At 39.3% G+C, this 13,310-nt stretch overlaps 1 protein-coding gene across 1 annotated transcript in view; it reads right to left on the bottom strand.

The window, feature by feature from the left end:
• The window catches only part of GALNT18 (polypeptide N-acetylgalactosaminyltransferase 18), a 173,780-nt gene that overhangs the window by 48,659 nt on the left and 111,811 nt on the right, over positions 1 to 13,310 (bottom strand). Inside the window, exons 5-7 of the mRNA XM_068147981.1 lie at positions 7,182 to 7,365; positions 6,059 to 6,256; positions 5,105 to 5,219 (exon numbers count right to left, since the gene is read on the bottom strand). Coding sequence (XP_068004082.1) covers positions 5,105 to 5,219; positions 6,059 to 6,256; positions 7,182 to 7,365 — 497 coding nt within the window. The remainder of the gene's footprint in view (positions 1 to 5,104; positions 5,220 to 6,058; positions 6,257 to 7,181; positions 7,366 to 13,310) is intronic.

Here is a 13,310-nt window from a genome sequence, read left to right as displayed (position 1 = left end):
TAACATCCACTCTGCAGTTTAAAAAGAGTAACACTGTATAGCTTTACTTCTGGTGTTCAGAGACAGTGAGTATAGGGCAGCCATTCAGACAACTAGACTGGCAGAGCCAAAGCACTGGTGTGCTGCAAGACAGAGAACAATAGGATGGGAAGGAAAAGGAGGAGAAAATGTTAACAAATGTAGCTGTTTAAGCCTATGTGCTGTGAAACTACACTACACCTTGGCTTGTACACTGTGCAAAAACTTTCCTTAATAGAAACAGACATCTATTTACATGTAATGTGTTAGAAAGTTCATGTAATTCATGGCCTGTATTAAAAACACTGACAGATAAAATTGCTGGAAGAAGTCCAAAATGTTTTTAGACAAATAAAGAGATTTGAGAGCAAATGCAAGTATCTGCACTTGTTCATGATTACCAAAATAAGCACTCTTGCAAGGGAATAGTAGAAGTAAGATTTCAGATGAGAAACAATTAGGATATACAATTAATTTGGAGTGGAAACGACTGGGCATGTAAGCCAGCAATAGGCTTCTGGGCAGTGTATGAAAGATACTGGGTTAACTAGTCAGCAGTGAAGAATCATGATCCCAGAAGTTGGGGTAAGGGGTGGTTAAAGATGACTACATAGATAGACAGAGGAGAGAAAGAGAGAAGTACAGCAAATAAAAAAATGTGTTCCTAAAAATCAAATCCCACCCCACCCCCGAAAACCCACATAAACAAAACAAAAAAGAAAATAACTTCTGGAATTTGAGGGGGCAGGGGGGGAACTCAATTCAATCAGGGAAAGGCATGAGAGACTTTGACATCAGCTTGCTCTGCAACAGATAAACATTATCACATAGACAATACCCTCAAAGAACACAGACTATTTCCTGGTCAAATAACTAGTTTTGGCACCTCTGTTCACTAACTGCATTCCTCTAGTTCCCCACTAAAAGAAAAAGCGTCAGCTTGACCCAAGTTTTACAGGCAAACTGCCAGACTGACAAGAACTGAAGGAGATATATTTATTAGAACATTGTTTTGTTGCAAATACAACTCATTTTACTATGGCAACATACTGTATGAAAGTCATATGTCATACTCAGAACTCTAAATTCCATTTTCTTCCTTGGTCAGCTGATTTGAAATCCTGATGTATCTTTTGGCAATCCATGCCTTTTCTCTTAAAGAGCTATTACCTTCTAACAAAATTTCCTCTTACCCATTTAACATTTATATTCCAGGGAACACGAACTCATCTGCAAGCACAGAGTCTTTCTGGAATACATAATTACTCTAACTCAAAGCCTGGGTTTAATATTCCCTTGATTCTCATCATGACTTAGTTTGTGACCTGAGGCAAATCACTGAGTATTTGTTCAGGCATCCCTAAAAGTGGCACAAACAACTTTGCTGCAACAGAAGCTTTGTCAAGCATGTAGCCTGCTTTAAAAGACAAAACTATTGCTGTAGGCTTGCTGACCTCAGCAGGAATTAGAAGCCTACTGAAAACTAGTCTTGAACCATATAATGCAGGATCTAATTGATTGCAATGGATTTGTAGGGGCTTCCCTAACTACAGAAGCAGAGCCCAAGTAATAGCAAGAAAAGCCAATCTCACACTCACATTTTGTTTCTGCTCTAAGACAGTTACCTACATGCTTCCTATCTACTCTCTTGCATAGCAACGTGATTCCAGTTTACCCTTCAAATTCAATCTGGTCCCTTAAAACCACACTTAAGTCCATTCAGTTGAGAATGATGGAACATAAACCAAAAAGAAGCATCATTCATTCCAATGTGGATTTAAGAATTTGATTCTGTAGCACAATAAATGAACCTGTCAAAAATTCCAGATAAAATGACCAAACTGCTCAGAAAGCATGCTGCCAAGTCCTGCACCGACCAGCTTGCCTTTACTTTCTTATGGGGTAAATAAACAGCCTGGAAAGAAAACTTGCTTCAGGAAAAAATATAGCATTGCTTCTAAAACTCCAAATGTGTTCATATTTTGAACTCATCTTTCAGCTTCTAGCTCAAGGCAACAGACCTCCATTAATATTTAACAATTGATATTTAATATTTTACAAATGTTATTACAAAGCCACAGACCAGGGTAAAAATATTAGGAGTTAAAATAATACACCAACTTACACATGAATAGAGCTGAGCAGAGAAACTAATTTATCAGTCAAGAGAATAATTATCCAGTCAAAGACCTGTTTTCTTTGGCTTGTTACCGTTTACTAGCAATGGCTGCTTCAGATACAGTTTCCAATAGTTGGGGATCCTCCTCCCCTCACATAACACAAATAACTAAGTATTTGTGCAGACCATGAGGTGACAAAAACATCTCCTGAGTGAGAACACTGGGATAAGTCTCCATTCCCTCAGGGTATAATCCTGTCCCTGCACAGTAAAATCCACATTACTTCAGCTGAAAACAAACCAAGACACAGGTATAGTTTATCCTGTATGATGACGAGAAACCCTCTCAGAAGCATCTCAGCTGGGAGATTAAATCTTATCTCACACCACTGAGGATGTAGCTGCTAACAAAGCAAACGGAGAATAAGGCTTTGACTCTGTGCACTGGCAGAGACAGTGATTTACCCAGTCCTGTCATGACACGACACTGCAGCTGGTCTGCATGAGTTTTACATCCTCTGGAACAAAATTAGTAAGATGGGACCATGTTCTACTTAGAACATTTCAGGTACCTGTTTTTCTTACTAACTCTTGCTGATATTTCTGTTAGTTAAAAGAAACCTCTCCTGCTCCTGTAGATGTTTGCTCTTACATACTTACGCAGAAAATTTCCCAGTGAAAGAACTGACTTCTATTGCCTAAATACTGTAAAGAATGAGAGCAGACTGTGTGAAATTTGCTTAGAAATTCAAGCCATGAAAAAAATTAAGGGACTTTCACTAGGTATCGACACTATCACATCATCCCTGTGCTGGCTAGGGTGGATCCCAGGCCAGTTAGGGCACATGGTGTCTGCCTCTTTACCCCTACATGAAATGTGTATCTCAAAGCAGAATACTAGATGAAGCTAGATACTGCTAACAAAAGTGGAATGGCAATGAAAGATGAAGCACAGTGAGCAACCTGTAGTCATGGATTGGAGAGCATTATTTTAAAATGGAAACATTATTTACTGCATTAATACTGTAATTATAATGTACCTTTTGTAGAACAATTACTGTCTTTATTAAGTGATTAATCGTAGACCTCACAGCTGAATGCAACATAAGTAATGGAGTGGTGCTGTAGAGATGAACATACAGTTCAGCAGCACAGACACACCATCTGACCTTAAATCTACTGATTGCAGTAGTCCACACAGTCCTACCTAAAGGAAAAGAAAGGCAGCCCATGGGAACGGCACCTCTAGGGACAAGTGCTTTGGATGCACCTGAATGACAGGGCTGCCCGCTAAAACATGAGAGCACACACGAAGAAGCCACCTGTATTTTGCCAGGATGCAGAGTATGGCCCTAGGTGGCACAGCAGCAGGTGGCAGAGGGAAGAAGCTTGCTTTTCATGTGGAACATCTGTGGAAATATTAGAGTTTGGGGGAAGCAAAGTATATTTCAATGTACATTTATATTCATCCTGGTATTATCTGGGATATGCTGAGAATTGTGAGAAGAGTTGGTAATAAACTGCTGAAAAATCTGTTCATTACAGCTTAGTAATTTGTTTTGATATAGCCAAGTCAGAGTGAAGTTAGATGAGACAGCATACATTATACTACCTTGCACACTACAATCTGTTACAGATGAAAGTATTTTATATAGGTCAGGCACTGCTTCCCTAGAGACAGACAAAAGCCATAAGGAAACCAGAGCGGTGCTGGGACTTATTCTAGTGACCAAGTTGACTCCAAAGTTTCAATTAAGACCAGAGAGATGCAAATCTCTGCATCTCTCTGGTCTTGTTGATCAAAGTACTCTTCCCAATCAACCTTTTAAGGCTAAGCTTAATATCTCATCATGCAAAACTACATAAAGCTCCTCAAGTTCACAAGGAGACAGTAGTTTTGTCAGCTGAAAAAGAAAAATCAGAGTGACACTGATTTTCAACTCATCACAACACTGAGCTGAAAATCAGATTTTGGGAACAGAAAGCGGCTCTGGCCCTCGCAGGGAGGAGAAAGGTGAAAAGCAGTCTTGTATTTCTCTCTCCCTTTCCTTGAAACTGTGTTCTAGTGTAGCTGAGGGAAGACCTGTGTTTCAGTCTTGCTGCAATAGCACTTTATCATTGAGAGGTTCAGGAAAAAGAATTGCAGAATGCGGAAGCAAGAGTGAGCATTTTTGGCTTATCTCAGAGTCTTGGCAGATAATTCTGTATTTTTAAAATAAATTCCTTCCCCCCCCCACTGTATAACAGTATGCTTTTATTCTGTCAACAAAAAGACACAAAATACATTTCATATCAGAGTTCAGAATGTAGTTCTGTTACACAGATCATACCATTTTTCATTATCACTTATCTAAGAATTTCTCTTGTATCAAAAACCTGAAAGATTCCCAAACAGAGCAGCACTGTACTTTCAGAATGGGATTTGTCTGAAGAGATATAGAAAGTACACAAATCACAGACAATACTGCATACAGTAAACAGAAGGATAGTGTATCATGAAAGAAAATATGTGCATTTACACACTTTATGAATATCTTAATTCCCCTCCAGAGGAAAACTAGCATAAATACCTTTATATTTTTCCTAATTTAAATAAACCAAGTAATTTAGGGAGGCTTCTCCCATTATGCCTGTGAGAAACTACCCTTTTTGCTGAGTCTGAGATCACAGGTAATCAGGGAGTTTTAGATATCATCTTTGCAGAACTCTAGCATTGTTCATTGAATGAAAGAATAGTAACAAATTCTGTATTTCTATTGCTGTCCCAGATAAGCTCTGAAAAATTTATAGGGGCTTGGGCTCTCTAACTCCCCTCTCTCCTCAAATACAACTTATACTCCTGCAGAGCTGTGAATCTCCCTTTGCATGCCATCATTTATACATTTTTGACTGGTATTCTCCCTTGCAGTAAGAAGCAAGCTGTGTTTTAAATATAAACCATCAGTGCTGGCTGGTTATAATCCTTACCCTGATTCCAAGCTCCACATTCTCTCCTCCGTATACTTCCATGCCTTCATCCAACAAGCCAATCTCTTGGAAATATTCTCTGTCTACTATGAAGCATCCAATCAATGCAGGACTTCTGAAAGAATAAACCAGTCACAACCAAAATTAGCTGACAGAATATGAACAATTTCACTATTCAAAACCAGATTATATTTATAATTGCTGTTGCATCAAGACAGATTCCTAGGGAGGTGTTTCTCAAACAGCTTTGTTCAATTTTCCTTCTAATTGTCTTGATTCTGTGGTGAAATAAGCACCATTGAAGGAAAACAGAGTCAAAATTATTGGACATACATATTCATATGCTCAACACAAGTGGTAACAAATCTGGATGCAGTGAGGAGATCTGGAGATACCTACTCCCCTCTCCAAAGTAGGGTATAATGCTGTACCAGTCTAACAATACTCTAAAGATGACAAGAAATACAGATCCAGATATACCAAAGCATGGATCTAATACAGTCTTTGTTTACACACTGTCAGTGGACCATCATTAACCCCTGGGACATAAAACAGCTGTAAAGCTACGTGACAGTATTAGAAAGACTACAACTGTCAGATCAGTTCTGCTTGTGTAATGCATTTGCAAAGAAAAGCCTGTTTCTGGCCAGTTACCACTAAAGTAGCAGATAAGACATTTGGAGAAAGCAGTGCTGAGCATTCACATCTACCATTTTCAATTCGGCTGTATGCTAATAACAAGGACACCTATTTTGAAAGATCTGAAAACAACAGTTTTCTTGATGACTGTGTAAGAGTCAAAGACAAAAGCGGAAGAGAACAGCTCAAGGACACTTAACTAGTTTAAGGTTACAGACAGTAAAAGTTATGAGATAGCTGTGACCACTGAGCATCTGTCATATCTAGATGAGCACTGTCAATGACACACTTATCTAGGTCACAGTTGCATGCTACCTTATTGGAGCAGTTGTGTTCTCCAGTTTCCACCAGGACTTTGGAGGGTTCAGGTATCGGCACCACAGCTCCCAGTCAAACCCCTGTGCTGAAAGGGGATACTCCTCTATTTCAAAATTATCATACTTAATGTTATCAAATGAAGGGGAAATGACCCTTTTCCTGTTTTCTTTTATCCTAGTGAGCACTGGTTCAGCCCTTAAAAAAAAAAAAGAAAAAAGTATTAAGATTGTGTCAGTTGGAGCACAGCATTTAGCACTTGATGGAAATCATAAAATCATAGAAGAGATTGGGTTCGAAGGGACCTTATAAGGTCATCTAGTTCAACCCCCCACATAAATAACAGCTTATGCTGTGCATTTCAGAAGGGGAAATTCTACAGCTGTTACCCAATTCAGAGCTCCCTTTGCTTTGAGATGGAGTTTTGACAGAGCAAGCTTTGCCCCAAAATAACACACTGCAGCATTTTATCTAGGATGCCCTATTATTAACCTTGATGTTAGCTGGTGAATGAAGAAATAAGTATCTGCACATAATACCCTTGCTACCAAATAGCAAGAACTTCAGGCTCTCAATATCAAGGACGTCAGGATCAGAGATAATAATAGATCTATCCTAGGGACAGAAGTTCCCGCCTTTTTACTATCTTTCTTGCTCAAGAATGGAAAGAAATAGTTAAATCCAGGCTGCACAAGTTAAAATACATGGGTTCAGTTATATGCTGGTTTTGCACATAGCAGCAGCATCAGTGCCAAAATGATACTACATTGTTTACACTTTAGAACATAAAAGAAACATAATATTTTTAATTAAAAGAAGATAAATTTGTCCCTATGGGCAAAGGGCCACATTATCAGAGAAGGCTTTTAACATGCAGTTTTCCAATAGAGTTTAAACACATTGTAATTAGACCAGCAGATAACTCACATTATAAAAACGCATCTGGATTGTTACTCAGCACAACTACATTTTTCATGCTTGTGTCCATGACTGTGTCTTAATCTTCATTAAAAAGAGCAGTGTCCTAACTTACTCTCTATATACAAGAGAAATGTCATTCTGTACTTTAGAAACAGTGCTCAGAAAAGCTCCTTTGGTCAGAAAAATTCAAGGAAACACATACCATCCCACATTGAATTCCACGTGGGCATCAAAGAGAGCAACTACTGGTGCTGTGGCTACTCTCCATCCACTAACTCGAGATCGAATCAGCCCTTCTTGTTTGCTGTGTCGAACAACCTTGATGAAACCAGGCTTATGGGCATTCACTTCATCAACGTACTTATTTAGTTTCTCCTTGAGCTCTTCTGTGGAAAGGAAAGAATTAGATGTTAGATCAGCCCAACAAGATGTAAAAATCTATTCTTTCAGCAAAACATGATTCTTCAGACATGGAAATACTCTTTTTTGTTTTATCTGCTATTGAGAATTGTCAAATAGTCAATTCTGAAAAGAGGTAAAGAAAAAGTAGAAGGATCATAATTTATATAGTGCTAAAAATTTTCAGTATAACTTCAGATTTTAAGACTGACATCAGAACCCTACCACTGTTTAACATCAATATGCCACAAAATAAAGCACTCAATCATAAAGTATCATAACTATATAAATGCATATTATGTTACCGTAGCAACAAATGAGAGGTGACCAGTTCCCAGAGTGGTTGGCTTATCAAACAGATCTGGACAATACACACACTAGAACAATACAATAGAAAATTAAAAGCAAGCACACTTTAATTTGCCCCATTAAAAGCTCATTCTTGGAAAGGAGGTGGATGGGTCCTCCCTTACGGTGACAAAGAAGAACAGAGATATTTCACAAGGAGTCCTAACCTAAAGACTGCTACAACCCCTATGACCTTAGTGGACCTATTTCCCTGAGGTTATGAAGGAAAGGACAAGATGGTCAACTACAAAGACTCCTTAAATTCACCCATCTCTGTAAGGTTTCTCAGTTACCAGGTGTGATACTCTTGTATCTGGTTGCACTGGCACTGCAGGACTATGCATGCCACACACCTTTGTGTAAATGAACTCTCTGCATGGAGTGAGAGAATACTGAAGAAAAGCGCTCATAGTTACAGTTCTTCAGAAAGAGCAAGTATTGAAAAGAAATAGTCCGATGACTACGTCCACCAGAGTGTTCAAACTGCAACTACATGCCTAGAATTTTCCACATTGTATTGCCAATATCTATTCACCTTGAACAAACAATACAAGGCGTTTGCACACATAGCTTACAGCACTGTTCTGCTTGTGTTACATTTGCTGCATATTGAGCAACACATTTTTCCTTTACAGAGAAAAAAAATTATATTCAGGTTTTCTATCATACATGTGCAAAGCCACACGCTCTTATTGTTCATCTCCTAACACACAGATTTATAAAAGCACAAAACTATTACACCACCCACTAGCTAAACGCACTTTAAATTCAAAAGAAGACATTTACATTACTGAAATTGCGCCCGCCTAAAAACAGCGTAAACCAGTTCTCTATTCCCAAAATGTAACATTGTGGAGGGTGAATATCAAGATAGGAAGATCAAAGCTTTGTTCTCAGCATAAGTGGCTGTTCAAAGCTTTTCAATACCAGGAAGCTTTGTTTGCTACAACAATGCAGCATCACCACTGAGTATAAAATACACAAAAGGAAAGCAGGCGCTAATCAAGGACTCGAAAACCAGTACTCTATCAAGAGGCATTGTTCTCTCAATCACCTTCATTTTTAGCAAAGTGGGCCATTCTTACTCCTGTCAAATACTTTTCCTAACGTGGGCTGACTTTACAAGCTTGAGTAAACAGAATCTTTTTCATAGCTAGGTGTAGTACAGAAATAGGTGGAAAAGGAATCTTGGCTTGCTATCAGTGTGACTTCAGCTGCAAATTATAGCTGTGACATTTAGTAGGCAGTATACACTTCCCATTTTCTGTTACACTGCAGCTTTTTGCAAATTAAGTGAATGTCCGGAGGGAGAATCAGAGGAACCTTGAAGGCTTATCCATGGTCCATCAGTATGGAGGGATTCTTCCCTGGACTTCAGTACCAGTCTCAGGAGGCAGAGGAAACTGCTGAATTTTACCAGCTCTTCGATACTGGCTTACTGACTTTGTAGCAAGCCCACAGGAGACAATGCAATATTTTGCAGACAAGGCATTTTCTGGCCTTCGTTATTTAAAACACATTAGCCTTCCTTTGCAAAAGCAGAGCACTGAGCAGAGCATTATGTGCACTCTTTGTCTGACAAAACTTATTGGGCAGACTCTAGAAAAAAATCTACTAAAAGAATGTAACATTTTCACTCAGTCACTGGACACAGCAAACATGTAAATGAAGTTTAAAAAGGCAATATTTTGGGGGGAACATTAAAGATGCCTTAGCAGGATATTTAAGTCAGTTTTTTTCGTGCATTCCATGTTTTCCTGAGTTCTACATGAGAAAGCTGAGTTCAGCTGTCTTTGACAGTTTTAGAGCACCCTGCCCAACTGGACTGAATGATGGGGCTCTCCCTGTAGAACTGATCATACACTTTGTGATGGCATTGATAATCTTCAGCAATATATTTTTCACTCATGCTCTGCTTTTTTTCCACTTCAGATTTGTTGCCTGAATAATAAACAGCCTTTTTCATTAATTATTGTGCTTCACTGCTTTATGCCACCATAGGGAAAAGAAAGAGAATGAGCAAATGTGTCACCTTCAGTACACTGTTGATTCCATTTCTAATTATGGAAACAAACAGATACAAAAGATAGATGAGCTTGCCTTAGCACAGAATCTCTCAAATAAGGACTCAGTTTGAGTAAGATGAATGAGTATCTGCAGCTGGATAGAAAGAGCAGCCATATATGGAATGGGGAAGTGGTGCTGGTCTGGCACTTGGCATTGGGGCACTCTACCACCTTTCCTTATATGATACAAATGTCTGGAGAGCACAGCACAACTCTCCTCATAAATGTAGAGAACATAATTCATCTGCCATAATTACACTAAATATTAAGATAACTGATTACTAACATTTCTAAGAGGTTGATTTTTTTGTTTGTGACATATTGACAGAGATTTTGTTTGTCAAGTTTCCCTATTCAGCAACATCAAATAGTGTGAAAGAATTTGTGCAACTTTGCCTTCTTAGGAAGGGGTGGAAGCAGGGCAGGATGAAGGCAGGGAGCAAGAGGAGTCAGAAGACATCAGGCAGCTGTGGAGGTTGTATGAGAAGGGATCATTTAGTTCATGAAAATCTCTTCAAAAGCCATCTTCCTTTGAGGATATGGCCCAAGAGAAAGATGGCTTGACAGAGGCCCTGGCAGTGCTGCCACTCTCCTTGCAATACTGCAGCTTATTGGCATGTGTGAGTGGCCAGTCCTAACTCAGAGGGGCCATCTGTACCACAGTCCTGCTTCCTCTTTGAACCCTGGGGGGTTGTGGTTCTCATGTTTGCCCCAGGGAGCTTCCCATAAGGAAAATCATCTATGGATCATGCCCTTTTCCCAGTCACATCAAGAGGCCTATGGTTTGCATTGCCTCTACCCTCCCTAAACTGGGAGCTAGATGCTCAGTGATGTAAGGTGCCTTAGTCCCTTACTCCAGTGTCCTTCAGCAGCTCTGAATCTGTGCCCAGACTTCAATCTTAAGTTATTGATACAAATGGTATTGTCATAAATAATAAATTATCACTCTGTGTTCACAGAGAAGCAGCTTAGAGAACAGTCAATTAAGCCTCAGTTTCAAGAACTTTCATGCTTTAATGTGCTTCATTCTGAGTGCTTAAATGAGTCCTCACATCTCTTAGAACAATTACATCTGTGAAGTCTGACACTCCTGCTTTGCTGAGACAGATGCATTTTACTGACTTCTTAATACTCCTTCTCAGCTTTAAGTTTGCCAACAGCGCTAAAATAGTAATAAATAAACAAACAAGCATCACCTCTCTCATAACTTTATGCATTTTCTAAATCCTAAAAGTCCCTTCTGACTTCAGTGCAGCAGAATGCACATCAGAAGTTATTGCCATCCCTGCAAGCCTTGTGCTTTTACCTTTAGGGAAAAAATTATCTCCATGTCAAAGGCCCAGGAATTACCATATCCCTCTTCAACCTTAGCACTTGGCACAAAAATGGCTTGCTTTTACCATGAAGGCAAAGAAGCTGTTCTTCAGTGCAGAATGGGGTTTAACATAATTGTCCTCCCTCTGCCAGAAATTGTGAATAGATACATAATATGGAAGGGGTGAAATTATTTCTTATTTTTGTGCTCTAGCTTTGTGTGTTCATTGAGCTGCCTAGAAGGCATGCTCCAGTCCCTAGGTAAAGAACCATACTGGATATTTTCTTGGATCATAAAGGACACTTTCAAAGGCAAATCATTACAGCAGCTGCCGGAATACAGCAGAGTTACTGCCTGTATAGGAGGCAATAGACCACAGGTTGGTTTGTTCCTGGCAAGGATCCCAAGACCTTCCTGAACACATGCAGTAGGTCAGACTGGGATCCACTGCCTTGCATCAAAGCAAAACTGATAGATCACAAGAAGCCTGTACACCATGAAAGCTACTGCCAAACTAGGAGCATCTCCTCAGGTACAGCTTTGCTTCAGTATGAAAGGCAAGTAAATTAGCAAAAAGAGAGTTCATACAAAAAAATTAATTTTAGTAGAAGATTTTTTTCCAGCTTCTTTATCTGATTATTTGTAGTCCAAAGTCTTGAGAACAGGAAAAGCTGCTTTTCCACTTTTCCAATAACAAATTTACAGCATTTAGAAAAAACCCTCACTTCCCTCTCAGTCACTCTGCAGGCACACACCATGACTTCACGTAACAACTTGAATTCATGGCAGCACCTAGGCATGTAAGAAAAACAGTTTGCTGTACTTGATCTAACAGGCTTGTATACTGGATTATGCCACTTATTTTGTATGCAGCTCAGTGATTCATAATTTTTATTTTCCTCCCTTATCTTTCATGCTCAAGTGATCACCTCTCATCTCTACAGCAGAAGCTGATAATTCCAAATGAAAAAATATTTATAACCAGATAGAGGTATGTCATTTGTAATGCACGTGTGTATTTAGAATGTCTGCAACAGAGGGCAACAATGCACAACCAGATAACGAGGGCCTGCTGTGCTCACGTATTTAATAACCTCATGTTATCTGGCAATAGATAAACCACTAAGGGGAATTACCAACACAATACAAGGAATTGATCTGGATGGACCTCAGAAACAAAAAAAGCAGTATAATGCTTTTCCTCCATTACTACTCTTGCATTGTTGACAGAGATGCATAATCTAATCTGAGAGGTTCAGGGTATCCACATGTAAAGCCAGATAGTGTAATGAACTTCCACAGTCACAGTCTCTGCATTTAGAAATACAATGTTTCAGCTGCTGTCAAACCTCCCCAAGTCTACTAAGATAAATGAGGCCTACAACAATTCACTGCAGTTCACACATTGGACTACAAGGCAAGGATTTCTTTCATCTGGCACATGAACAGCACCATTCTCCCACAATAACAGTAGGAAGAACCACCACAACTGCTCTCTCAGGCCCTGCACACAAGCATATGCTCTTTCAACTGCCCTAGAGAATCTAGCATAGAGAGGTGGAAAAGCACGCATTCCATTCAGAGGGTTTGGTGGGGCTGCCTTGATCCATTCTCAGATCCTCTCACAAGCAGCATGTCTACACATGAAAAGAACTTGAAGATGCACACTTCACTGAATCCTCTTCCTGGCTGTAAGATCTTGGGAATCTGAGAGCACAAAAATCATGTGCCAGCAAATAATTCCACTTCAAAACAGTAATGAGTAAACTGTGACTACTCCCATTTAAGGACTGTTACTGGGCACATTATGGATACAATCATGTGATCACAACAATGGGTAAACCTGGTCAGGACCAAGCACTATCGCTAAAATCAGACACTCATATCACATCTGATGCAAGAATGACTTACCATTTATTTGGATACAACAGTTTTAGAAAGGGGCCATAAAGTGAGAAGTACAGAAGCAGCAAGACCATGCATTAGAGCTGACACAGTGAATAAATACACTGCTGAAATAGCCACTGCCAAAGTCCAGAGTTCATAATTTCACTTCTTGTGTTCCTGAACTCATTTGTAAAATGACCTTTAAATGTTAAAGAGATGTGCCTGAGAAATGCATTCTAGTCCCAGCAGGATAGTGGCAGTTTCCAGTAATCCAAATGACTGATTTTTTTTTTCAATATACAGTATTTAATTCTAA

The sequence above is a fragment of the Melanerpes formicivorus genome, unplaced genomic scaffold (assembly GCF_026170545.1).
Source record: "Melanerpes formicivorus ecotype bairdi unplaced genomic scaffold, bMelFor1.0.p_v2 SCAF_16, whole genome shotgun sequence".
Classification (NCBI taxonomy): Eukaryota; Metazoa; Chordata; class Aves; order Piciformes; family Picidae; genus Melanerpes; species Melanerpes formicivorus.
The sequence above is the reverse complement of the archived record's forward strand: the minus strand, read 5'-3'. Positions and strand labels throughout refer to the sequence as shown.